At 51.6% G+C, this 24,998-nt stretch overlaps 9 protein-coding genes and 1 non-coding gene across 10 annotated transcripts; 6 read left to right on the forward strand and 4 right to left on the reverse strand.

The window, feature by feature from the left end:
- Positions 1–693: 693 nt before the first annotated feature.
- Positions 694–2,588, forward strand: QC761_502910 (uncharacterized protein). Its single transcript, XM_062879525.1, has 3 exons — positions 694–753; positions 810–1,253; positions 1,306–2,588. Exons 2-3 carry the CDS (start codon positions 1,209–1,211, stop codon positions 2,458–2,460), a joined length of 1,200 nt encoding a protein of 399 aa, XP_062730304.1. The 5' UTR covers positions 694–753; positions 810–1,208; the 3' UTR covers positions 2,461–2,588.
- A 3,329-nt stretch (positions 2,589–5,917) lies between these two features.
- QC761_0072880 (uncharacterized protein) lies at positions 5,918–6,456 on the forward strand (the record flags this gene model as incomplete). Its single annotated transcript, XM_062872729.1, has 2 exons — positions 5,918–6,016; positions 6,067–6,456. The coding sequence occupies 2 exons, from the start codon at positions 5,918–5,920 to the stop codon at positions 6,454–6,456; spliced, it is 489 nt and encodes a 162-aa protein (XP_062730305.1).
- A 63-nt stretch (positions 6,457–6,519) lies between these two features.
- Positions 6,520–7,655, forward strand: QC761_0072890 (uncharacterized protein; the record flags this gene model as incomplete). The annotated part of the gene is made up of 1 exon (XM_062872730.1): positions 6,520–7,655. The coding sequence occupies one exon, from the start codon at positions 6,520–6,522 to the stop codon at positions 7,405–7,407; it is 888 nt and encodes a 295-aa protein (XP_062730306.1). The 3' UTR covers positions 7,408–7,655.
- A 1,234-nt stretch (positions 7,656–8,889) lies between these two features.
- On the forward strand, positions 8,890–10,710 carry QC761_502890 (uncharacterized protein; the record flags this gene model as incomplete). Its single annotated transcript, XM_062879524.1, has 2 exons — positions 8,890–10,251; positions 10,276–10,710. The coding sequence occupies 2 exons, from the start codon at positions 8,890–8,892 to the stop codon at positions 10,708–10,710; spliced, it is 1,797 nt and encodes a 598-aa protein (XP_062730307.1).
- A 30-nt stretch (positions 10,711–10,740) lies between these two features.
- QC761_502880 (uncharacterized protein) lies at positions 10,741–12,495 on the reverse strand (the record flags this gene model as incomplete). The annotated part of the gene is made up of 1 exon (XM_062879523.1): positions 10,741–12,495. The coding sequence occupies one exon, from the start codon at positions 12,493–12,495 to the stop codon at positions 10,741–10,743; it is 1,755 nt and encodes a 584-aa protein (XP_062730308.1).
- A 1,545-nt stretch (positions 12,496–14,040) lies between these two features.
- On the forward strand, positions 14,041–15,783 carry QC761_502870 (uncharacterized protein; the record flags this gene model as incomplete). The annotated part of the gene is made up of 1 exon (XM_062879522.1): positions 14,041–15,783. One exon carries the CDS (start codon positions 14,041–14,043, stop codon positions 15,781–15,783), a length of 1,743 nt encoding a protein of 580 aa, XP_062730309.1.
- QC761_0072930 (uncharacterized protein) lies at positions 15,777–17,110 on the reverse strand (the record flags this gene model as incomplete). Its single annotated transcript, XM_062872731.1, has 3 exons — positions 15,777–16,027; positions 16,090–16,838; positions 16,884–17,110. 3 exons carry the CDS (start codon positions 17,108–17,110, stop codon positions 16,002–16,004), a joined length of 1,002 nt encoding a protein of 333 aa, XP_062730310.1. The 3' UTR covers positions 15,777–16,001.
- A 1,159-nt stretch (positions 17,111–18,269) lies between these two features.
- MET32 (transcriptional regulator of sulfur amino acid metabolism) lies at positions 18,270–20,483 on the reverse strand. The gene is made up of 3 exons (XM_062879521.1): positions 20,320–20,483; positions 19,064–20,234; positions 18,270–18,997 (listed from the first exon to the last, which is right to left on the reverse strand). The coding sequence occupies exons 2-3, from the start codon at positions 19,784–19,786 to the stop codon at positions 18,581–18,583; spliced, it is 1,140 nt and encodes a 379-aa protein (XP_062730311.1). The 5' UTR covers positions 19,787–20,234; positions 20,320–20,483; the 3' UTR covers positions 18,270–18,580.
- A 416-nt stretch (positions 20,484–20,899) lies between these two features.
- Positions 20,900–20,991, forward strand: QC761_0072950. The gene has a single exon. It is a non-coding gene; the product is annotated as a tRNA-Glu (tRNA).
- A 43-nt stretch (positions 20,992–21,034) lies between these two features.
- Positions 21,035–23,929, reverse strand: QC761_502840 (uncharacterized protein). Its single transcript, XM_062879520.1, has 8 exons — positions 23,558–23,929; positions 23,337–23,493; positions 23,165–23,271; positions 22,722–23,098; positions 22,333–22,671; positions 21,432–22,279; positions 21,275–21,381; positions 21,035–21,213 (listed from the first exon to the last, which is right to left on the reverse strand). The coding sequence occupies exons 1-8, from the start codon at positions 23,818–23,820 to the stop codon at positions 21,165–21,167; spliced, it is 2,247 nt and encodes a 748-aa protein (XP_062730312.1). The 5' UTR covers positions 23,821–23,929; the 3' UTR covers positions 21,035–21,164.
- Between the last annotated feature and the right edge of the window lie 1,069 nt (positions 23,930–24,998).

The raw sequence follows: 24,998 nt of genomic DNA on the forward strand, positions 1-24,998 counted from the left end.
TTGCATGGCGCTGGAAGATTTTGGATATATGATTGTGTATGAGAAACCCACCTAAACCCAAGCCAACGTCGTCGTCTGGTGAACTTGCGTGTGATGATGCAACGAGATGGGAATATTACATTTGTGTCGATTTTTGTCTTGGCATTCCTTTGTCACACCCAATCGACAGGTTACCCAAGTATGCTGCGGTTCTGAGGGTGGTCGTGCGGTCGATGGCCTTGAAACACTTGAAGGACGGGAGATCCAGCGCAGATTACTCGCCTACTCTGCTTCTGCCACACTCCCGCGCGTCTTGCTGCAGAATTCGGCGTAACGCGCGGCCCTCCCTGAGCTCTGATGGCGAACCAGACTGCCGGAAGCCCAGAGTGCCTGTGGAAAGTCGGGGCGGGCAGCGGGTAGCGAGTCCAAACGAATCAGTAGCTAAGACATCCGATCCACTGCACGGCTCCATGAACAAACGCTGGTGCCCATCTCCAGCTCCGCCGTAGGTGGACATGATCATCGACGCTTTTGGAACCTCTTGATGACATGCCCGTTGGGACGGGATGCGGGGGGTTTGCGCAGTCAGGTGGTTTGTGGCGCGGGGGTGCTGCCGCGCCCTGTAGTGTTTGGTTGAGTCCATATTAGCGGCAGTCCCACGGCACCGTCTTTGGACGGACCCGGGAGCTTCATCAACTACCTATCCGGCCACCAGAAAGGTCCTGCATCGTCAGCACCGGCCGCATATCGCTCTGTACGACACCGATATGAGGGGTATATTACTCCCGTCTTTTCCCTGTCTTCTTTCTGGGCTTCTCACCAGTGCGCAGTCGTTTGCATGAGAGGAGAACGTGACAGCAGCATCCACCGCCCAGAAGTAGCAACAACACCCCCGCCAAGCAGTTGAGACACAGGTGAAACATTGAAACAAGATCTTCTTCCTTGTCTCTCGCCTGGCAGCAGAAATAAATACCTTTGTTCGACCTACACAGCGGCCCCTTGGGTCTCTGTCTTTGAGGTCTTTTTTTTTGGGCAGTTTCTGCTTTGGCATACCACGAAGGGAGGAAGGATACATTCATTACGACCGACCGTTGACCGGTTGGCTGGCACAACATCCCATTTTGTTTCCTTTAGCCTATCTTTGAACTTCTTAATTCTGTCGTTTTTCACTCTCGATTCATGCTTTTACGGCCTTATCTCTATTAATACACCCCGAATAGTCATTAATCATGGACAGCAAGACGGTGTCTTCCCGCCTGCGAGAGCTGGTCAAGGTTCGTGCCCTTATCCTTTCCCTCGTCTGCCACGATGCTAACATTGCTATAGTTTCTCGGAACAGTCAAGGGCGATCTCGCCAACGTCACCGGACCTCCCTCCCTCCTCGCTCCCTCGTCCGTCGTTGAAGTCGGCCACTGCTGGGCCCAGCGTCCTGCCGTCTTTGCCGCCCCTGCCCACGAGCCCCTCCCCGAGAAACGCTCCCTGCTCGTCCTCAAATGGTTCCTCGTTGCTCTCAAGAGCCAACTCTACGTCGCCGGTTCCCCTGGCCCGCAAGCCGTCTCGATCAAGAAGCCCCTGAACGCCTTTCTCGGAGAGCTATTCCTCGCGTCGTGGACCGACGAGGAAAACAAGGCAAGCACCGAGCTTATCGCCGAGCAGGTATCTCACCATCCCCCCATTACAGCGATGCACGTCATCGACCGTCAAAACGGTGTCAGGGCCGACGGGTACGCTAGGGTGGAGATGACATTCAACGGAAACGTGAACATTAGACAGGTTGGGCATGCAATGGTGCACATTGATCGATATGACGAGGATCATTTGGTGCCGCTGCCAGATGTGAAGATCAGAGGATTCTTGGGCGGGTGCATGTACCCAGAGATCACTGGGACGTATACCCTGCACTCGAGTGGCGGGTACGTGTCTCAAATCAAGTTCTCCGGAGAGGGGATGATCAGGGGAAAGAGGAACTCCTTTGAGGCAAAGGTGTACAAGAAGGATGATACCAAACAGAGGGCCATTTACACTCTCTCGGGAGTCTGGAGCGACGGGTGGGTGGTCAAGGATGCGCAAACTGGGGAGGTCCTGGAGATGTTCAAGCATGACGCGGTGGAGAATGAGCCGGTGCCCATGGATATCGTTCCGGTGGAGCAGCAAGATGACTGGGAGAGCCGTAAGGCGTGGGGCAAGGTGCTGAATGGGATGGCCATGGGTAATCTCGAGGCTGTCACGCGGGAGAAGACCAAGATCGAAAAAGCGCAGAGACTGATGAGGGCTTTTGAAGAGTCAAGGGGCGAGACATGGGAGCCGCTGCTCTTTCAGTCCATTTCAGCGGATGATTTTGAGGTATTCCATCGCTTGGCAGATGGGACGGGTCATCAGTTGGCTGATGAGAGAACCAAAGGGGTGTGGAGGGTGAAGGATACGCAAGTCAAGAACCTCCAGAGGCCTTTTAGAGCTGGTCTCACGCCGCTGGGGTATTAATGCTAGTGAGTTGATATGGGTTCCACATAGCGTAGGCGTTGGTGGCTGTTTGTTGTTTTGGATGGATAGCAATATCAGACATGTTTATTCACACAATTGATTATAATTCTATTATCCTGTCTTCATTCTATGCACGTCGGCCAACGACATGAGCTTTTTTTAACTTTCAATCGCCATATTTAATTGTATCGAGTCGGACTGTCACATAGGGAGGGCTAGGTCCTAGGATAATTTGCTATCTGTGCAATACACTGCACCCTCTAGACTTTAGACTATCTGGTGTATAACTACAAAATATGCGCCACGCCAATCCTGGACTACTTTATGATACCTTGACTCATAGGTTGACTCATAGACTGACTTGCTCGGGGAGAGGCGATCTTCACCATGTTCGACATATCTGTCCAATTACCATACTCCAGGGTCACAACGTTATTTTTCATGACTTTCTAGGGCCACAGTAAGGGGGGGGAGCTACCTACGAAAGTGTCACACCAGGCCACTCTTCTAGTATTTTCTGTGGGAGTGTACTTGGCCTTGCATTTCCACTGCCTTCGACGCTTAGGCTAATATTTCCTGTTAAGTGAAGATACCTGGCCTTGGCCTGGCCTCGGCTACCCTAACAAAATACTGGCCAATTTCTGGCATTCAAGCCTGGTTTTATTGAGAGTCCTCCCCCCTGTAGCCCCTTGTTAGGTGGCCTTGGCAAGTACCAGACGAACGTTTATCATCCTAGAGGGTTGTACAATCATCTTCACAAGCGCCGCTCAATGTGATAGGTCAATCTTTTTTACATACAGTAACCCCTGGTTAATTGGGGAGGCAGTAACAAGTTTTTGTTGCAACCTGCGTGGCAACAGAGAGAGGATAAAAACTGCATTTCAGGATGCTCATTGGCCAGACCAAACATCTCGACCTCTTTTCTTGTTGAAAAGGAGGGTGACATTTCCGCCAGATTCAGCTACCAGCTAGTGAAATTATGCAGCCAAGCTAGAATATTAAATTAATGATAAGTTAATATTCAATTATTATTAAATAAGCAAATATTTATTTATTTCATTGTTTAATTCAATTACTTTATTATTTCACTATTTAAGCACCAGTTTCCTTCTATTTTTCATCTTATAAATTTCTTTCTTACGTACCAAAGTTCGAACTTCTTTGTGCTACTATCCGAGTGCACACCTCCCTCTTACTGTGACTCGGGGCAAATAGCAGCCTCGCATTATCATTCATCCTCCCTCTTTTCTCTCACGTTATGCCTCGTACGCGCATCTCACGTCGCACATCATCAACTACACTGCCAGCCCTGTCACTGTAAGACCAGCTTCACGTCTTGTCATATCTTCTCTCTACTTGATTTTCCCTCTTATCCCTATCCTTCACTGTGCCTCTGGGCACTCAAACCCAAGGAGATTTCCCAGAATCATGATCCCTTGCCCATTGAAGTTGTCCATGGAAACCAGCCCTTTTGAGGGCTGGGAATCACATCGAAGGGAACATACACCTTAGGACATGCAAGCTTTTCATAAAGATCTAGCTGCTCATGAATACCCACCATAGAGATAATCAAAGTGTTCAGCTTAATTGCTGCCCTTCACGTAGACTGATGATTGATGACCTGAAGGCATAATATTAACTCCTCCAACCAATAGATATCAATCATACACAGAATCAGGCATCCCCTTTGCCACCACTTGAGGCCTCCCTGAGACTATCTCCTGTTCGAAAGGCCACACACATCGAGCGGCATATCCCTCAGGGCGTGGTGAGAATCAGGAACACGCGCTATCACGAGGTCTGGACTCGTTTGCCCTGCCGCACACTCTTCATTTTGGCCACATTTTCACACACACACCTCACCGCGCTGGCTCTTATCCCCAAATACCAACTCCTTCCACACCTTCCACAATTTGCACATCGTCGTCGCCTTCCCTCGTCCTACCTGCCCGTTACAGAAAGGCGAGGCAAATCGCGCCTCCCTTTTCAGGGATCTCCATTCTCGCCGGCTCGCCATACTCCTCTCAGCGTCCTTACACAAATCGCCCTTTCTTACATACCACCAGCCGCACTTACACCGCACAACCTCACATAAATCGTGGTATGTATTATTGTGCATGTATTTAATTACACGCCTATGCAGCACCATGCATAAATATTTATCTATGGTCCTTATGCAGCATTCTTAGTATATATCCTCTCTCTCCTTTTCTGTCTAATCCCAGCTATATCCCAACATTCTGTCTTTTTTCCCATTTAATCTGAGCTCTGTCCCAGCATTCCATGTCTTTCTCTTTCTTATAGTCTGGGTTTTCTACTCACATTGTCCACCCATTTCTTTTTTTTCTTTTTCAATTTAAAATTTATTCTAGTATTCTCTGTCTTTCTTCTTTCATTTTGAGCATTACCTCTTGTTCTCGGCACGCCACCCGGCGAAGGCGGATGAGATTGGGCGTTCTTGGAGTCTTGACGACCCAAACTTCATCCCAGTCCTCTCTATCTATCACCTTTTTTTATTCTAAGCTCTATCCCGATATTCTCTATCCTTCATTCTCTAGTTTAAGCATTTCCTACTGTTTTTAATACACTACCCGGCGAAGGCGAAAGGCACAGGGTGGCTTTGGAGTCTTGACGACCCAGCTCTATTCCAGTACGGTATCCTCTGTCTAGGTGTATTCCAGTCTAAACTCCGTACCAGTCTTTCCTGCCTCTTTTTCTCTCTTAGTCTAACCTTCCGCTATCCCAGCATCCTCTTTTCTTTCCTTCTCTAGTTATATTTTTGTTATAATTCTTAATCGCCAAGTTAGGGCGGGACGACTTCATAGTCTTATCAAGTATCCTACTTTACTTCTTATCCATTTATTCCAAGCCCTATCTCAGCATTCCCATGCTCTTTCTTTCCTTCATTCTATATATTCATGTGTTATCTCAGCATTCCCAATCCTTCTTTTTTTATCCAAATATTCTTTTCATTCTGTATCTTTATTTCTTATATTTTGTTCCAGCGCTATTCCTTATTATGTGTCTTCCTTCTTCTAGTCTCCACACTCCCAGTATTCTCTACCTATTTTCTCTCCTTTAGTCTACGCATTACCTATCTCGCGCCCTCCCAGCCATCTATCTTCTTTTCTTAAGAGCTTTTAGTTATATATTAGCATTCTCTACCTTTTTACTTCCAGCCTAACCTCTACTCACACTTTTGAAGGACAGTATCGCATCTTGATACTAACGTCCACCCATAATCCCCTATTTCATATATTGACTTTTCATACATTCCACACCTTTTGTATATCTCCAGATATTATTTCTTGCCTCAAGTTCAAGCTTTTCAAGTTTCAAGTTTCACCCCTACTAGTCTAAGCATTGAAATTTGCCAGTCTCAGCTCCTATTACCATCAGTCCAGCCTTCCAGGTTATTTATTCCACATCACTGACCTTCTCCCAGCCTCAGTTACTGATGCCTACTCCGAAGAATTATCGCGAGTCGCGCGACCACAGTCGAGGCGGTCACGTCAACTCAAGAGGTAGTAATCGGCGCCCTCAGGTGTTGAATGCGGTATGTCTTGACTTATGGTTAATCCTACCATTGCGCTAACACTGTAGTAGGCAGTTCCATCAAGAAGACGGGTTATTCCGCCTATTAGATCGCCACGGATGCGTGCCGACCTGTTGGCAGCAGCGCAGGAAGTCCAGGCATCTGCGGCTGAGAAGGTCGTAATGGAGGCACCGGTTACCGAAACCACGGCCGTTCAGGTTCAGACAGACCCCGGCGTGGCATCAAGCACGTCTGGACAGAACGAAGCATCGGGGTCCCCATCTGTCAGCGAGCCTTCAGATCCGGACCCAGCTTCTCAGCAAGTCCAAATCTGGACTGGCAGCCTGTCTGAGGGTGTGAGGCAGGTCACGATGCTGGTCACCAAATCCAAGCCCGGCAGGACCGACGTCAGCGCGGACCAACTCAAGCTCTATCAGGAGTCCGCGAGAGCCTTCTTCTAGTGGCTGGAGTTCGATGCCGTGGTCAGGCCGTCGTTCAGGAATGTCCATCACCTCGACCAGATCATGAACTTAGTCCGCAACTCGACAAACCTCGGCATTCCCCCTGATATCAAAGAGGCGGCTAATGCGGTTCGTTTGAGGCGTGAGGAAGACAACTGGGGCCAAGGCGACGAGGGCTATGCTAGTGACGTTCGCACCGACGTGGACACGGGTCAGTCTCGTATTGTCTCACCCCGCTCTCCGGGGCGAGCGTCAAGCCGCGGAAACAGGGCAGCCGGTGTCAGTGTCATCCCTCAGCCTCCCGTCAATCACCCAATCTACGGCAAAGGCGGAATCATGCACGGCGTGGTTTGCTACCGAAGCCCCAGAAAAGGTCTGACGTACAAGCTGAACCCGGCCTACAAGCACGAAAAGGTCAATGCCGCGTTCATTGGAGAGGGCCATTTGACCCCTGGTGATTGGTGGCCTTTCCAGCTGGTAGCACTTTTCCACGGGGTACATGGAAGAAGCCAGGGGGGGATCTTCGGCTCGGCATCGATGGGAGTCTATTCGATCGTCATATCCGGCCGCAACAACAAGTATCATGAGATTGAAAAGGATGATGGTGAGGTTTTGTATTACTCCACTGACAACATGGGGGTAGCTACCACATCGGTCGGTACCCAGGCTCTCAACAAGTCGATTGACACCAGACAGCCTGTGAGAGCCCTCCGTGGCCAAGGTCAGACCGGCGGAGGCTGGGCTCCTGAATGTGGGATTCGCTACGATGAACTGTACCGAGTTATTGGGAAGAAATTGGTGCCGACAAGGAATGGAGAAGAGTGGTTCCGGCATACGTTGCGCCGTGAAGCAGGCCAGCGGGATCTTCGCGAGATTGTGGGAAGCTCACCAACTCTACAGCAGAGGAACGACTACCTGAGGATTCGAGACGCCTACCCTGGCGTAGCCTGAGGAGTATGTGGATCAGTAGAAGTGTTGTTTAAAAGTGTGTTGGTATTTTGAAGTGATGACTGGGTGGCGAGCTTGAGGCAAAACGAAACAACTGATGATGGAAACAGACTCGACATGCAAGGCTTGCAGGAAAAGCACTGAGTACCTAGTTGGAACTGCAATGATTTTAGCTTTGCCTATTATATACCTAGCTACTTACTAGTAGCCTGCGCTGAGTAATAAAGATGCGTTGATTTATATATTTACTATTTCTTTTCTAGCGTGTATAAAAGCCCTAAGTGATATGTTAGGTGGGTCTACCCCTGACCCCCTGAGCCCTTGAAGCTTTGAGGTACCTTGGAAACTTGTCTGACACAGATGATGAGTCAGATGCCTTGTCCTATATTTAGGATTATTTTAAGAGTAGACTGGATCTAGGCTGCGCTGTAGTACTTGTGTCTAAGTTTGATAACTTGTCTTTCGCCAGAGGATGTGTGGCATAATAAAACCGCCTGTGAATTATTTGCAGAGCTGAAAGGACCACCCCCTTAGGAACGGATCTGTGTACCACGATGAAAAGCTTTGTATGCAGTAAGAACAGTGTCTCATTTCCAGAATTGAGGTTCCGACTGCCTTGAAGCCCCCTGAGGGCAGCCTTCATGTGATTCCTATGAGACTAACATTGGTCCTCCTCAGGCGCACCTTCTCAAACTGCCGGTAACGTTTGAATCTGTCCCAACTCGTGAAAAAACCGTGTGAACTCTCTGCATGGTCGTCCCAACTTGTGTCAGTCACCCTTGGTATTGGGATACAATAATGACATTGTTCAGAAAAATATCAAAGTATGGAAGAAGTATGCACAGAAATGAAAACTGCCTGCGCGAGCTTGGGCCATAGTCGTCAGTCTTCTACAAGTCTTGGGGCAGAGCAAATGGGGCAGGGACACCTTCAAATGGCCCAAGAGTGGGCTTGCTCAGAAAGACTCTCAGTGTGGGAAAGATACCTAATCCCTGGGCCAATCTGCAATCCTATGGGCTAGGTAGGTCATTTACATAAACAGCATGGCCAAGCGAGGGGATACGTCCAGCTTCAATTCAGTTTCATTGCTCTGAATTGCTATTGCCGTAGTGTACCATCCTCACCACCTGCAACATGGCACCTACGATACGCTCCAGACTTCGGAATAGTCTATTTCGACGGCAGCCGACAGTCATTTTAGCCCGCACACCTCGTGCGGCCGATCCTCATTTGCCATCATTCTCTCGGTTGGCCGATGAGCTTGTCCTACACATCATCGAGATTGTCGATGACAGCAGTCCACAGGATTTATTCAGTGTTGCGCTGGTCTGCTCCGATCTCTATGTCAAGGCTCATTGCCTCCAACACCGCCTCCTCGCTCTTGACTTCACCAGGCACACCAAGATTACGCTGACAAGTCCCATCTTCGAGATTTGGAGCGAGGACAGCTCACCTGGCCGTGCAGTGGCTCACCGTCTACAATACATGCAACGCATCGACCTCTTGTCTGCCATTCGCACACTCGACGTCTCCATCCCCAGTGTTGGGGGAGAACCTCTCTCAGTGCAACCAATAACCCACGCCAACAAAACACGACAGTGGAAGTTCCTCCGAAAGCCCAAGACACCAAGCCAGGACCCAGGAATGGATCAAATGGTGAAAAGGTACCCGATCTGGCCCCTCGCCTTCGGCCAGTACCATCCCAATCCATCATGCCTATCGTCAACCCCTCTCATCAACTCGATGCCAAATCTGCGTGATATCCACTGGCATTGCCGGCACGTCCACAGCGCCCTCCCGCTCCCAGATACTTTGTCCTCCCTAATAACCAATTCCAAAAGCCCCCCCATCAACCTTCACCTCACCATCACCACCAGAGACGACCGACGTCCCAACCCACGCCTCCTCCAGCTCCTCTCCCAGCTCTTGACCTACCCGCTCACCCCGAACCTGACCTCACTTAAAATCAACATAACCTACTACATCCCAAACTACACCCGCCAAGTCCTTCACCCCCTAAAAGCCATCCTCTGTTACGCTCCTAATCTGCAAAAGCTTTCTCTCGACATCTGGTACCACCGCAGCGCCAGCGGCCCAGGCACTCTAGACGAGAAATACTTTGGGTTCGGCTTCACATCAGCCGAAAAACTTGCCACCAAAAGGCTAAAGCATCTTACAATCCACGCCTACCCATTTGGCCGCCCTGCCGTGGCAGGCGAATCAAATTGGAACACCGAGGGCTATCCACCAAATACATCCCCGGAGGTCGACTACTGGGCCAGAGAATTTTACTGGGGAGCACTGGAGACGCTCCAGCTGTTGGACGTGGGGTGGATGGGGACAGACAAGATATTGGCCAGCGTGGAGCTAGCGGCCAAGCTGGGGACCTTGAGAGATCTGAAGCTGGATGGGCTGTACGGACCTGGGATGAGGCCCTCGCAAGTGGAGGGCTCGGCTAACAGAGGCTATGTTGAAGGGATCTGGCGTTTCTTGCGGTGCTTGCCACAGGGAAGACTGGAGCACATCAGTTTGCCGTTTGTAGGGGGAGATGTCATTCCAGTGGAGGCAGTTACGTGGTTTGGAAACACATTGACGAGACTGGATATCACACGTTCTGCCGTGACAGAAGATGATCTCTGGGTTTTGGGGAGGAACCTGCCGCGGTTGCGGGAGCTGAGGATTTGGTGTGAGAGGCAACACGGCCAGTCGGATCATGGCGATGGCGGTGAGGGCAGATGGCCGGAAACAACGTTTGGTGTGCTGGCTGATGCAGGCAACTTTCCGTCTTTGCGAGATCTGCACCTCACCTTTGAACTTGGGTTCAAAGAGAAGCAGATACAGCCGCCGTTGACCGTCTTCGCGGCTAGGCAGATTGGCGAGAGGATACATGGTGGTCGTCGCAGTGGTCATAAAAGCCCTTCTCTGCAGCGGGTACATTTGTCCGCCGGAGAACTTCCAAAGAGGAGGAATGACCCAAGCCGCTTTCGAGGCTTCCTGGATGCCGAAGAAAGACCAAAGGCCTCTGCTAAGAACGCAATGAGCTTTGTATGCTCCCCACAACTTGATACCGGAGGAGTGAAAATCAAATGTCCTAAATTGGTCAATGCTGGGTTGTCTGAGGAGAAAATACAAAGAGCGTGGGCACTTGTGATGAAATATCAAGCCGGGGTTCATGGAAACCGAAAAATTCAAGAATTAGAAGACAAGGCAGTGGCAATCTTGGGAATAGAGGGCGAAAAGGCGGCCATGGGAGATAAATATTGGGCCCTTGTAGCTGCACTCAAGGGTCCCCAGTGGGGTGATTAACGAGGGCAATTATACGACATGACAGGTCCTTCAGAGGCGCGCCCGGACATTGCTCGCCTTGCTGATATCGTAGCCCAGTTCTTCTGCAATGCCTAGGCCGGCCGCCCTTCCAGAAAAGATGCACCCGCCCAAAAATGTCCCCTCCAGACTGTTGTAGCCGTGCACGCCTCCACCTCCAAATCCGGCGACCTCTCCTGCAGCATACAAACCCTTGAAGACGCTGCCATCAGCCTTCATCACCTGACTCTTCAAGTTTGTTTCAATACCGCCCAGTGTCTTTCTTGTCAACAGGTTCATACGGACTGCGATGAGAGGCCCGCTCTTCTTCTTGTCCAACAGCTTGTGCGGTGGCGCAATGCGGCTGCGCTTATCGGGCCAGTAGGTTCTCGCCGAGTTGATGAGCATGGTCTGGGCATCCTTGGAGAAGGGGTTGTCGAACTGGCTGTCTCGGGTCTCGACCACGTCCTTGATCTTCTGGTAGTCGAGGGGCACACCTCCCGGGATCTTGGCCACCAGCTGGTTCATTCCCTCCACCAAGTCCTCCAGATTGTCCTTGACTACAAAGTCGACACCATGCTTGACGAAGTTTTGCACGGGAACGGTGCCCTTCTTGGAAAGAACGCGCTGTGTCAAAACACCCCAGACAGACTTTCCAGTGACATCTGGGTTTTGTTCCGACCCTGACAGGGCAAACTCGCGCGCAACGATAGCCTGGTCGGTGATAAACCAAGTATAGTCGTGGCCGGTGGAGCAAATATACTTGAGCGTGCCGAGGGTGTCACAGCCAGGGAAGAGGTGGTTGGGCAGCCGCTTGCCGTTGGCATCGAGCCACAGAGACGACGGTGCAGGCAGCACACGAATACCGTGGCCAGGCCAAATGGGGTTCCAGTTTGCCAACCCTTCTGTGTAATGCCACATGCGATCCCGGTTGATGATGTTCGCGCCGGCACTTTCTGTAATGTCAATCATCCTCCCGTCAACATGGTGCGGCACCCCAATGACAAAGTTTTGGGGGACCTTGGGGCCCAGTCTGTCGACGGGCCACGCGGCTTTCACCTTGTCAACATTTCCACCGATGCCCCCCGATGTGACGAGGACGGCAGCTCCGTGAATCTCAAATTGGTCGACTACGGTTCTTGACGACTTGACACCTCGAGGAGAGTTGTCCTCTTCGAGTATACTTCCCTTCACACCCACTGCTCTCCCTGTAAGCTCATCCAAAATAATCTCGTCGACACGGTGTCGGTGTCTGAACTCGATGGTCCCCTTCTTGGCGGCCTTCTTCACTGGCTCGGCAAAGACCCTAACAACCTCAGGGCCAGTCCCCCAAGTCAAATGGAATCTGGGCACCGAGTTTCCATGACCATCTGCTCGTCCATCACCTCTTTCAGCCCAGCCAACGTTCACCAAGAACCCCAGTCCTCGAGCTTTGACATAGTCCTCCATTTCATCAGTAGCGAAATTAACGAATGCCTCCGCCCACTTTCGTGGCCAGTAATCCTCCTTCTCGCGGTCAAACTGGGCCGAATTGAACCAGTCCTTCATTGCCAGCTCTCTGGAATCCTTGATGCCCATTCTTCGTTGGTAGGAAGAGTCCACGCAGAAGATGCCTCCCAAAGACCAAAACGCTTGGCCGCCAACATTGTTTGCATTTTCTTGATCGAGGAGAAGGACGGGAATGCGAAGACGGGAGAGCTCAAAGGCAGCGACGAGACCGGCGAGGCCGGCGCCGACAATGATGACGGGCTTTTGGGCCTTGCCCGCGGACGGGTGTCGTTTGGACATTGTCGTTGGAGAGGGGTGGTTGGGTTGACTGGATGAAGTTATCGAGCAATTGTCGAAGAGGAGATACTCGGATCGCTCGGAATGGGTGTATCGGGGCAAAGCAGTGCTTTGAGGCGGTGTCAGCTCGGTTCGTTCGGTTGGATTCGGCACCGACGCTGGAATCTGGCCTGAATTTGTAGTGTAAGCACTGGCAATGGCGACTGAGAAGAATAACAAAGGACAAGACCAAGCATATGCTCAGGAAGGGCCGAGCAGGATTAAGACTGGTAGCCCCATGGCGGCGTCACGCGCGGTGCAACGCCAAGATTCAAGCCAGCCTCGGTTCGTTTGACTGATGGCAACGGATGGGCGTGGTGCGATTCAAGGTCCAACATCCCCCGCGTTGCGGACGGTTGACGATTGCCAGCGCTGCTGGCTCTCACTCGGGTGACATGGACCAGGGTTAGGGTCATACCCCAGTTCTGCCCCTTGCTATACCCCGCTTCCCCGCATTCCGCCTGGAGCTGCCAAGTCAGTCAGTCTCTCGGAGAGTCCACTCTGGAGATTCTTACTCCAACGACTGTTCATCTGTTTTTGATTAGAAGTGCTTTCATTGCCTGGGATCGCCGACATGTCTTCACGCTTATAACAGCAAAAGGTCTCTACGATAACTTTCTCTCTGGTGATGAGCAAGGATTGGTGAGTCTACGCTGCGCTCCTTCAAGACATCACTGACCGAGATGCAAGCAGACCGTCACCGTTGTATCCAACTTTACACCTCCGCCAAGAACTCATGATGCAACTCCTCATTGCAACCCACACGACTGGAAAGGCGGACACTTGCAGTCAACGTCTTTGACCACTGCGATATCTTGCCAAAACACCATAGTGCTCACGAACAGCCACGACTATCCATGTCTCTCAATCGCGAGGCTGGCGATGGGAACCATACTTACCCACTGCCACTACCACTGCACCACAACAAGATGGCATAACACAAACACGCCTCGATGATAAGTTCTCGGGGTAATCCACAGATCCAAGAACTACTCCTCCTTCTCGCCCGTCAGGGTCCATGTGAAGGGAAATGCCGGTCGCTGTGGTCTAGGCCAGTAACACCCCTGAATGGCTGCGCCGCGGCAACATATTAAGCTCACTTCTGGGTGCAACCGTCGTGGCCACTCATAATCGAGACGGATGTTGATCGTTACAGCTTGTCTACAGAACCGCGGCCAATCATGGGCAAGACCGCTGGGTGAAAGAACCAGCTGAAGACCCCCCGCCGTTGCGGTGCGGCATTGAACCCCGATGATACCCTTTTACCGGTAAGTATAGTACGTGCATTATCTGAGAACAGGGTGAGATGCGTATTTTCTGCCTGTTGGTATTCTAGATGACCCGCAAGGAGATCTCTGTCCCTCTTCGAGAAGGAGCCTTGTCTGGAAGGCTCGTTATATAGTACTGACCCCATCACTCATGGCAAACCCGATCGTCGTCACCCTCGTGGTTCTCCCCGGCTATCTGATTTGCCTGTCTACCTCAGATTGATTTGCTCCCTCCATCACCATGGCAGATGTCGATATTCACGAAAAGCCAAAGGAAAAGAGATCCATCCGCACATGGACCCCCTGGCTTGAAATCGTGGCGCTCTCGGCCATTCTTATTTGTATCATCTGCTCAGCCGTCGTTGTCACCGTCTCTCACGATCAAGAAGTCTCAACCTGGCGCATCAGCCCGGCTGTGTGGCTCGCCATCTTTTCGGCCATCTCTAATGTGGCTTTCAGCTCTGCTCTGGCCGCAGGCATTGCCGTACGTTTCTGGCTCCGTGCTTCGGGCGGCACTCAACTCTCCCAGCTTCATTACATCTGGGATCATGGCCGCGGTCTCGGTTTCTGGCCCGCCATCAAGTCCGGCTCCGAAGCTCGCAAAGTAACCCTCATCTGTACCATCGCATACCTCGTTCAGTTTTCTTCGGGCCCTCTGTTTCAGCGATCAACCCACACCTTGGCTCAGAACCGGGTTGTCCAGCAGAACATGTTCTTTGACATTGCCAACAGAATACCCGATGGATGGTCGGGAAACTGGCAGTCAGACAGGACAGTCATTCACAACAGGAGGGTCATGTCGCAAACCCAAGCCTGGTACCGCAATGACTCCATCACTGTACCATCTACGGAAGGATATGTATGCGATGGCACTTGCTCCGGGTCGGTCCGCGGTGCGGGTTTTGTGTACACGTGTGCCCCTACTACCTACCAACCCCTGGACTTGTCAACAAACGCCTCACACAAAGCCACCGTCTTCCACATCCGAGCCGAGCTAGTTGCCGACGAACGGTCCGAACCATTACTCACTCTCTTGACCAAACACATTGACAAGCTCGAGGGCAACTGCCAAGCCACTGTCAAAATCGATCGCTGCAACATCACCGCCGCCGTGGTGGAACATCCCATCATCATCCAAAATTCCACCGCGTGGTTTGATCACTCTGCTATCAAGTTCAATCAGTCACTGCCCATCATTTCACCATACATTTCCGCCGGTGACTCCCTCACCACGCCGATCAACTCGGGAGTCGGTCCGCTCGCTGGCCTGCAAGCCTTTGTCTCTGGGCACATGTACGATAATGCGACCACAACCTTCAATCCGACCCTCAAGAAATGGCTCTTTGCTGGACCGGGGCCGGGAACATTGGCCGACGTCTTCTTCAGGGCTGAGCCTTGGGATTTTGGGAACCACAGTCTCATCAGCTGTGGGCTGAGCTGGGACAGCCCGACAGAATATGTGCTTGCAAATCTGCACGAGTGGCAGTTTCGTGTGGCCGAGAGAGTGGGCAGGGGTACCGAGAGGCAGAGCTTTGAAGTCACCAAAACGGTTCCGGTCTTGGTGTTTTGGAACGAGAAGCAGTATCTGGGCCCAGCGTTGGCGGTTGCAATACTGGGGTTGCTCTTTGTGGCGAGTCTCAGTTGGGGTTGGTGGAGGCTTGAGAAGCCGGTTACGCTCAGCCCTTTGGAGACGGGCAAGGTGTTCGGCGGTGGCATCTTCAGGGGTGTCAGGGGCGATGCCACTGTCAGCGAGATTTTGAGAGAGGTTAGGGATATTGAGGTAAGAGTTGACACCGAGAGTGGGGTTGGTGCAGACGATCGGATCACACGGATAGAGGTCGAGATGCGAAGACCCAACAAGGTATACACCACGGGGTCTGGCTCCGGAATCTATTTGTCCGAAGGGATCGAAAGGGGCGAAGGATCTCAAGGCGGGTCAGTTGCAGGTAGCACACGAGTGCAGAGTCACCTGGGGCAGGCCTAATGGACGGTTTGCAACAGTTTGATTCTCTGGAGTTGAACCTGGATACCTTAGCTGTTCGCGTCGAGTTTTTGCACTACCCATGACTTCAATAGCCACGACTCAGCATCCGAGATATATACGTTCTCGCGATAGACAATATCAGGCACTATGTAAAGACTGTTCCTTCAGACACTCTCTCGCACGCGTTTCCACACCCTCCATATCGGATTTCAGTTCGTTCACATGCCAGGAAGCTTGTCAAGCCCTGTTACTCTTGTTAGTCTGAACTTTCTCTACAGAGCAAACAATCAAGAGGGGAAAACTTACAGCCATCGATGTTCTCCTTCACGGTCGTGGTCTGCAGCTTGCAGTTATTGGCCTGCGCCACGCTCTGCGACTTGATACCGTTGCTCAACAGCGGCGTCGAGTCCATGGCTCTCTGCAGAGAATCGCCCTTCCAACCAAACAGATAATCGGCATGGGTCCCGTATCCCTTGCTATCACCATAACTCCAGACAAAAGGCTGAGAGCCATCTGTAGGCCAGAGGTCCTTGTTGTTGAAGGGGGTGGTGTCCCACATTGTCTCCAACGCCACCTGCGGCATCCGGACGGGATGGCTGGAGGGGCATGGGCCGGCGTTGGTGAAGGCACCCTTGCCGGTGTTGTACATGTGGTCTTGGTGGTTAGGGCTGTCGAGATTCTTGCCGTCCCAGCAGGCGGGGAAGTGGTGAATGGCCATGATGCCGGCTGGGCAGGGCTCCTTGGGGAAATCGGCCGTTTCGGGGAAGCGGGTCATGACGTCCTTGAGGCAGGTGTAGCGGAGGCCGGGGTTGTTGCCGTTGGTGGCGGTGGGCGAGCCGACGGTCATGCGGAAGCCGGGCTTGAAGGCGGTGATCTTTTGCTTACCGTTGGAGTTGAAGTCTTGCTGGAGGTAGTAGACTGTCATGCCCCCTGTCAAGGAGCCGAGTAGGGCGTTGGGGTATTGTCCCACGCGCTTGTAGGAGCCGTTGCGGGCTTTGAAGTACATGACGGCGGTCCAGTAGTTGGTAAAGTCCTCGCTTGTAAATTGAGTTAGCCTGGTGTGAAGATGATGACATTCGATGAGACGTAAGGATACCTACCTGAAGGAACAAGTGGTGCAAGTGGCCTTCTCGGCGATGTCAACCTTGGGGTCCATGGTTGCGTTAAAGGCGTTCCCGCCAATGATTTGGTGGACATGAGACGAGGGGACCTTTCCGGGCTCGACGATGGGATCAAGGCGCTGAACCGTCAAGGTTGCGCACCCGAAACGGAGGTACGCTTGGGCCGGGGCAGCAAACCCAAGTGCGGCGAGGGAGTTCCACTTCATGATGTTCTTTGTGATGACGATGATCCACGATGATCGTGGGAACAAGACAAGACTACAAAACAGGTCGAGTCCAGGTCTAAATACCTGACGGGTCTTTGTACTCTGCTATTCTTGTCATTCAATCTTGGGTCAGAGCGGCAGCCGGCCTACAGGATGCATTCCCAGCGTGGTTGCCGCCACCGCGTTGATAGCTCCCCTTTATCCAGACATCATCCACGTCGGCATGACCTGCTTGGGCCTTCATCCCAGCTCTATATCCCCGCATTCTTGAGTGTCTGGTTCGTCCAATAACCATACTTCTCCCTCCCCTCCATCAAATGTTTCTACCTCTCAAAGATCTTTTACTGGCTGTTGAACAATCACTAGGTAAACAGAGGACACATCCATTCTGCCACATGCGGCAACTTTGATACCGATTGGTTGCCGCCAGGATGTCATCCAAGGCCTGATCAAACTGTAAGTAGGAAGACAATCTCTAGCAAGTACTCGGGTTGGTGGCCTTTCATTTAAGCTTCGTCTAAATCCCTGTGCACTACTCGGCTCTCCTTCCGAACCCGAGGACAGACCAGGAAACAACAGGCTGTCACGGCAGTTAAGCAATTGGATGGGCTTGTGTGCTGCATATCAAGCTCTCTCGCTTCTTGCTCGGCAAACCTCGTTGACACCGGCAGATTGCTCTAGATTGAGTGGGGCATTCGGATGTGAGTTCCGCTGTCGGTAGAGGCAAGGGGAATGCCGGAGGTAGGTTGTTGAAAGGGGGGTGAATGATCAACATTTTACTGGGCAGGAAGATAGCTAGCTGTAAGCAAGTGGGCAAGAGTTCAGTTTTCGAACAAGTTTCTATCCATAGATTGCAAAGCTGGCTGCCCGAGCCTTCCTCCAGTGATAAGCGCATTTAACCGAGGTACTGTTCTTGAGTGATTCAAACAGTTGCGGGTACGCTGTACTCGACCCTACCTACCTACCTTGCGTATCTAACTTATTGAGGTTCCGCTGTTTCGAGTGCTGAGAAAACAGGGGGTTAAATACCTGGTACCCCCGAGTTTCAGTAGGTATGTATATTTCAATCTCTATTCATTTACAAACTGAAAGTAGCTGTGTAAGCCCTATCGACAGATCTCCCTCACTCAAACGCCAATAAAGCCATGATCCCTTTGCCCCCGCCCGTAAAGTCAAGTTGGCTGTTTGTTCATATGTATCGTTATTCATTGCTGAACATCTCTGTGTTGTTTACTCTGACCTCTTCGGGCGTGAGCCCTTCCAAGTGTTGTCTTTTCTGCGTCCCTTTTCCCTCATACTCTTGCTGTTCCATTTTTCTGACGCTATCGAGTGTCGTTTTGGTACCTAAGCAGTGAACCTGTTGACATCATCCCGGTGTCTATTTAAGCCCTGATCCCACCCGCTCGTGATCTCATTCGGGATTTGTGCATTCTGGTACCGAATCAGACTTGACTGTGAAGCTGTGAGACGCTAGGTATCTTGCGACGGGCGATATTCCGGCGCAGAAGCCTCGCCTTCCTCGAGCGTGTAGATGATCCACCGTTTTCCAAGCTGTGTAGACGGGATGGCAAGAGTCAAGGCTGCTGATGTCAGAGCTGGCACTATGATCTTTGGTGATGGCCTAGTAAAGGTAAACTTGGATGACATGGACCTGGGTACCTTTGGCTCCTTTGGCTTTAACTCCTTCATGGTCAACTGTGGCTGTGAAGGGGTGGATGAAATTGATTTTCGAGGTAGCAATGAGGGTGACTCTGGAGCATCTTGCTCATCATCGTCGTCTTCGTCCTCCTCGGCCGCAGTTGAGGCTTCGCCTGTCGGTATTGCAAAAGAGGATTCAGACCCCGGGTTTGATTTCTTGCCACTACACGCCTTGACGTATCGATGTCTCTGAAGCAATGGTAAGTTTTCTTTAGTCAGTTTCCTTAATAGGTACAAGACAGCCAAAAGACATACCTTGAGGGCATCTTTGCGTGAAAAGCACTTGTCGCAGTGAGGACAAGGAAACGGTTTTGTGGCTGAGTGTATCCTTCTGTGTCGTTTGAGATCGTGGTTTCGGCTGAAACATTGAGTGCAAATATCACATTTGAATGGTCGATCTTGCTGAGAGGACTCTCTTGACACCGGATAGACACTCCCTCCTACCCGCACGTTGAACTCATGATACGGCCCACCTGAACTGCCGATTGATGGGAGTGACGGAGGCGGTTGACCAAATCCTTGGGGCATATACCCTTGATGCTGATGAGCTACCATTCCGGCGGGCGGAGCTAGAGGCCCACTATGCGCGGGATAATGGCTTGGATGTAGTGAGGGGGGATACTGGGAAGCGGGCGGAAGAAGACTGGTGATGGGAGGAAGCTGACCTCCGAATCGGGATGGGGAGGATGATTGTGGCGGAGATCCGGGCAATGGCTTCCGTGCGTAATACTGTTCCTGGGATCCCAAGTCTTGGTGTTGTGAAGACAGCTTTGAATTCCACGCCGGTTGGAACCCGGGGCTGGTGGCAGCGGATAAAGAATACACAGAGCTGGGGGAATGTAGGTCGCTTGCCTGGGGGCTTCTATCGTCGGCCCCAGAAAGCGGAAAGCCGGATGACGGCGGGAGCGAGAAAGGGGGCAGTCCATCGCGGTACTGTTGTCTTCTATCATGAGATCTCGGTGATGATTGTTCCGCCATTTCTTCAGCAGTTCCCTACATAACACAGGAAAGTGAGATGTTCAGGGAAAGACAGAGAGTGTCCAGTGTGACTGGGCCCGTTAGTCCTGGTCCGCATCTCAGCTGAACAGACCCCCGTCCCTTGAACAGGTGTGGCTGCGCCGTAATAGGCATCGCGCAAAACGCGCTTCCTTGGCGACAGCCTCTCAGAAGTTAGCACCGGTCATTTATTGCATGCCGAGCCCTGGTATTTCTTCTTTTTTACCTCATCCCGCACGGGAAGCCTAAGTCAGATGTGGTGCGACATTGTTGGACCCGTGGAAGCCACTGACAGAAGACTGAACACCGCAGACCATGGCGCGGAGTTGCAGTGGTACCCTTGGCAGAACGCCTCTTTTCTAAATCAGCATCATATACCTGACGTCTTGTTGAGATCCCCCCTTTGGCAGTCAGTCGTCTCTCATGCTTTCTGGGAGATGTCAGTATCTGAGCTACCGATTCGGTCTCTGCCACGCCACCAAGAGGTCCCTTCCGATGGCTGGTACGTCGCTCACCTATCGAAGCTAAGAAGCACCCGGTGATGTACATGCATGGCGTGACGCCACCGAGCCACGAAGACACCAAGTTAACTGAAAGACGGACGAAAAACTCCAGGAAGTGTCTTTCACGGCGCGGCGCCGGCCAGAACAATCCAGATGTTTCAAGTGCTGCGCCTCAGGTAGACTTTGGGGACCAATTATTGTGGATAGACCGGTGTAAGACGCGCGCAGTGTGGTCACACAAGCTGTCTGGGCGCTGAACATACATGTAAGCTATTTAGGTAAGGTGCGGAACGACACCGCCTGACATTGGGACCTCGCATACTGGCAAAAGAGGCAGAAGATCATCACTATGAGGCTCTGCCGACCTCTTTGGTCACGAGCAGCCACCTCGGATTACTTTTGAAAGGATTGCAACATTCCGCTTCGTCCAATAACAAACAGTTGACGGGTTGGGCAATGTTCTTGCACACGGCTAGAGCAATCCAGGGGTTCAGGGGGCGGGCAGTGCATCAGATTTCCCACCATTGCTTCATGTTTTATAAAGCTAGCCTTCGTCACTGCACTCAACAAATCGGAGACCATATCGATTTAATCGGGTATGGTGTAGCGGTAACATCGTTGACTCTCACTTCTCAGAAGTGTCTGTTCTCTCAACAGCCCCGGGTTCGACTCCCGGTATCCGAGTCTCTTTTTTCCCACACTTTCTCACTTGCACAGACACATCATCTTGATACACGTGCATTTATTTTTGGAAGACTGCCTCGCTATTTTTATGCTTTCTTGCTCAATCAAACCCATAACGCCCCCTCCCACAACTCCATTATTCAAACCCATCGACGCCATTGTATGTGGCGAAATTATGGCAGGCTCAGGAACAGCTTCAATAATTTGGGATAGATGGGCGTACTGTTACATGTTACTGTTAGCAGAGCTCTGACGAAAACCAAGACTGTTTATTGAAGCTTACCCAAGTCCAGTGACTGGATCCCAACCCTCTTTCACCGGGAAGCCGTTGCTTCCACATCCTGGGTTTGATCCAGAAGTGATGTCAGTGAACACTTCGGGATGATCATACTGCCTCGTAGTTAGCATTATTCCTTCATCGCCGCCTTCGAGATACTGACCAAAACTTGGTGGATAAACCCGACTGGCCGCTTGCCTCGGACTAATCTCTCCTCGTTGATCAGAGTAAGGATAGAAGCCCAAACCGGTACCGCCACCGAGGTACCACTCATGCTATCAGCATATCCTCTGAGAACAACCCTGTAGTTGTCTCCAATGGCCGAAACATCAGGATAACCTCTGCCGCCTTTGTTGAACCTCTTGCCCCTCTCTTTTCCCAACACACTGCCCAGCAAACTTGGCTCCCATCCCCACTGCGTGGAGGCTGCTGTAGCCGTTAGGTTGTATCCCAGCTCTGTGACGTTGGCCCGCTTCAAATACGCAGCCACGTGCTTCTCCTGCCATGGCGGCCTCATGAAGACATTTGAAAATCCCCCTCCAGAAGCAAATCTCTCTGTGGCTGTCTCGATGAACTTGCCCTTATTCTTGGGGTCGGCCTTGACCAGTGTAGCACCCACGCTCAAAACATAGGGACAGTTTCCCATGATTCTTGGAGAAAACACCTCTCTATTCGGGCCTAAACAGCCAGCCTGAGGGTCCCCCCTCCTTCCACCGACGCCATAGTCGCCAGAGGACTCTACCACAGTGACCCCCTGCAGTGAAAGCTTTAATATCTCCATGCACTGCCTGCGGGTGTAGGACTCTGGCCATGCGTGCTCGAAGCCCGAATAGGAGATGGATATGACGTTTGTTGGGCGGTAAGTGCCGCACATCAAGTCGCCTTGGTAACCATATCTGTCGTTGTTCGGGTTCGGGTACTCGGGATCGCGGCAGGAGTCGTCAGCACAATTTCCCGTCTGATTGAAGGCGGCCATGGTGCAAAAGGAGCCATCGATGGCGTCAAAGAAGGCTTTTGTCTCGTCAGCATTTTGATCAAGGCACGTTAGCAATGAAGCCACTCACTATTGAAGAAGCCAGGGTATCTTGTATCAGCACGAGTCTGGTCTTGCTGGTACCATTCGTCGTCTGTTTGGAACAGAACAGTCTTTTGAGGCCATACCAACGGAATAGCCACTTGGAAATCAAGATTGGCCTCTTCTCCTGCTAGCTGGGGATCCTCGATCGGGCCCTCGGCGCCGTTGATCGACTTGAGTTCGGGATGAGTTCCTTTCGGGATCCATGGAGCGACATATTTCCAATAGGTATCCATGTCTTGTTGATTGTAGTGCTGAGCGAGACCTTGAAAGATACCCAACTCGTTGCCTTTAGTCGCTTTCGTTCCAGGTGGGATTTGATACTGGTCTATCACCCATTAGCTACTTACATCTCTCAGTCAAACATTTTGAACCTACTTCGGATACATTGAGGCGTGATGTCCACATCACAGCCCTCTGTTACCTCGAACTCATCTTCATTCTGGTCCGGCTGGATATTTCCGGCTGGTTTGGTGGCAGTAGGAGTAGACACGTTGGTGGTGCTTGTCGCCCCTGATCCTCCCTGTCCCTTTCCCTTGCCTCTATCTTTGTCTTTATCCTTATCTTTGCCCCCCTTCTTTCGTCCTTTGCGGTCACCCGGGCGTCTTCCCTTCTCGTACCAGCTATCGTACCAGACCGACCCTCTCCGTCCAACCATCCTCTTGACAATCTTCTCATCATATCCACCAGCCATCAATTTGATGCCGGGAGTTATGTAATCAATGTGATGCGAAATGTTGTGAGGAACATGATATCTGTGAAGCAGTTCGTCAGCAAGATGATCTAACATGGAAGGAACGCGTTGGAAAACAAGCGCTCACTCTGAACAGGCAATGTTTGTTACCCCAGATTCAGGGTGTTCATAAACATGAAACCGAGCAAAAAGCAGTTTCTCGACCTCCTGAACCGGCGCGTCGAACTGAATCCACTATTTCGCACCGTCAGTACGTTAATGCCCTCAACTTCCCAATCACTCGACCTGTGTAAACTCACCTGCTTGTTCCCCGACAATCCTAGCCTTCTTTCTTCCACGCCCGAGGCCTTCAGCCACTGCTTGACCTCGCCCACCGCCTGTGTTCCCGGTGCAAAGAAGTCAACCACCTCTCGAGCAGTCAAGTGCTTCCCGTAGTTCGGCGATTTCGGATCCGATCTACTCCGTTTTCACGTCAGCCTTTTCCACAAATTAAAGAAAGAAATACAGAAAAGTCACACACATGTCCATTAGCAACTTGTGCGCCCGCTCCTCCTTTTCCCGCCCCTGTTTCAAGCCAATTCTCACAGGCAACGTCACCCCATCCTTGACCAGATCCCTCTTCACCCAGCCCTGGAGTTGCCCGTCATGCTGCCGTTCGTGAAGATCATGCGACCTCGGCACGATCAGAGGCCTCCCTGACCTCGCTGTCGTTGGGCCGCCCTCCACCAAAAAGGCCAGCCCCTGGACACTGGCGACAGTAAGAAGAACTGATCGAAGAAGCATACTGAATGGGCTTTTGCGCCGGAGTGTCGAGGAATCAACGGAAAAAAAGAACACGAGCAACAAAGGGAATAAGGAAAGCAACAGAATCGAGGGAAGGAAGGGGAGACCCAGAGCGCGTCGACTGGCCGAGGTAGCTTGACGGCACCGTTGATGACCGACGGGAGCTCATACTTATATTGATTCCCTAAATAGAACAGAGCCATCCTACAGTTTAATATCCCCGATGTGGGCCTGGCCGAGGCCCTTCCCCAATTCCAGGTTGCCTTCCCCTTGGAAAGTCACCAGCAGTTACATCCGATCCCCAGTTCCAGAAATGTCGTTGCATACCTAATCGTCCTCCCATTGGAACGCAATGCACCTCTGCTGATATTGGGCCTGACAAGGACAAGGCAATGCCACTGCGGAGGGCACGTGGCGAGTTACACAATCAATTTTTCCCAGTTGCGTCCAGGTCCCTAAAGAAGCAATAACCTCACCAAGGTCTAGAAAAGCCACTACTATATAAAGACACTATTTTAAGCAATGCCTTTCGATTGTTTTTTATCCCCGAGGACGGGCAATCTATTCTGCCGGGTCTTGCATCGGCAGCCCGCTTAGGTTCTCTGCATCCGAACCACTCAGATTGCTCAATGCCCGCCCCTCCCCCCTTTTCTCCCCCTGAGCCTGGACTATGGCGTCCTACCTAACCACCTAGGCAGGACACCACCAGCTATCATGACAAACAAATAAATGGGAACGTGGCAATTGAAAGCCAAAGGTTCTTGTTCAATTAGAAGATTTCCCTGCCGATTGAGATCAATCCGGCAAGAGTTTGGATCGCAAGTGGCAACACCGGATAAATGCCCCCAACGCAAGACATCATCATCTCTTTAACACCCGCCGGTACCAAACCTCACAAAATAAATTGCTCGGAGCCTCGGAGGCGTACCGAAAACTCGACAGAACCACGCTTCGGCTCGAGCGTTGAACCGCCACAAGTGCCACGTTGGTACCCGGACTTGTTGGCTGACCCAGCGTGACGATATCAACCTGAATCTATCGCACGCTACCTTGCCAAGACACTTTCCCGTTAGACAACTAGCGGCACTCGAACCCGATGATAAGTATCTCTGATGCTTCGGGTTTTGTTGGGCTCGTCCGTGTTGCAAGACACACGACTGCGAGACCTGAGGAAACGA

The sequence above is a fragment of the Podospora bellae-mahoneyi genome, chromosome 5 (assembly GCF_035222275.1).
Source record: "Podospora bellae-mahoneyi strain CBS 112042 chromosome 5, whole genome shotgun sequence".
Taxonomy (NCBI): Eukaryota; Fungi; Ascomycota; class Sordariomycetes; order Sordariales; family Podosporaceae; genus Podospora; species Podospora bellae-mahoneyi.

Excerpts from the sequence above, each read along its gene's own strand:
- QC761_502910 (XM_062879525.1), top strand. The coding sequence starts at position 1,209 with ATGGACAGCAAGACGGTGTCTTCCCGCCTGCGAGAGCTGGTCAAG. Across the intron at positions 1,254-1,305 it reads GCCTGCGAGAGCTGGTCAAG|TTTCTCGGAACAGTCAAGGG; the intron begins GTTCGTGCCCTT and ends ACATTGCTATAG.
- MET32 (XM_062879521.1), bottom strand. The coding sequence starts at position 19,786 with ATGGCGGAACAATCATCACCGAGATCTCATGATAGAAGACAACAGTAC. Across the intron at positions 18,998-19,063 it reads CACGCAAAGATGCCCTCAAG|AGACATCGATACGTCAAGGC; the intron begins GTATGTCTTTTG and ends CCATTGCTTCAG.
- QC761_502840 (XM_062879520.1), bottom strand. The coding sequence starts at position 23,820 with ATGCTTCTTCGATCAGTTCTTCTTACTGTCGCCAGTGTCCAGGGGCTG. Across the intron at positions 23,099-23,164 it reads ACAAACATTGCCTGTTCAGA|ATATCATGTTCCTCACAACA; the intron begins GTGAGCGCTTGT and ends ACTGCTTCACAG. Across the intron at positions 21,214-21,274 it reads GATCCAGTCACTGGACTTGG|TACGCCCATCTATCCCAAAT; the intron begins GTAAGCTTCAAT and ends AACATGTAACAG.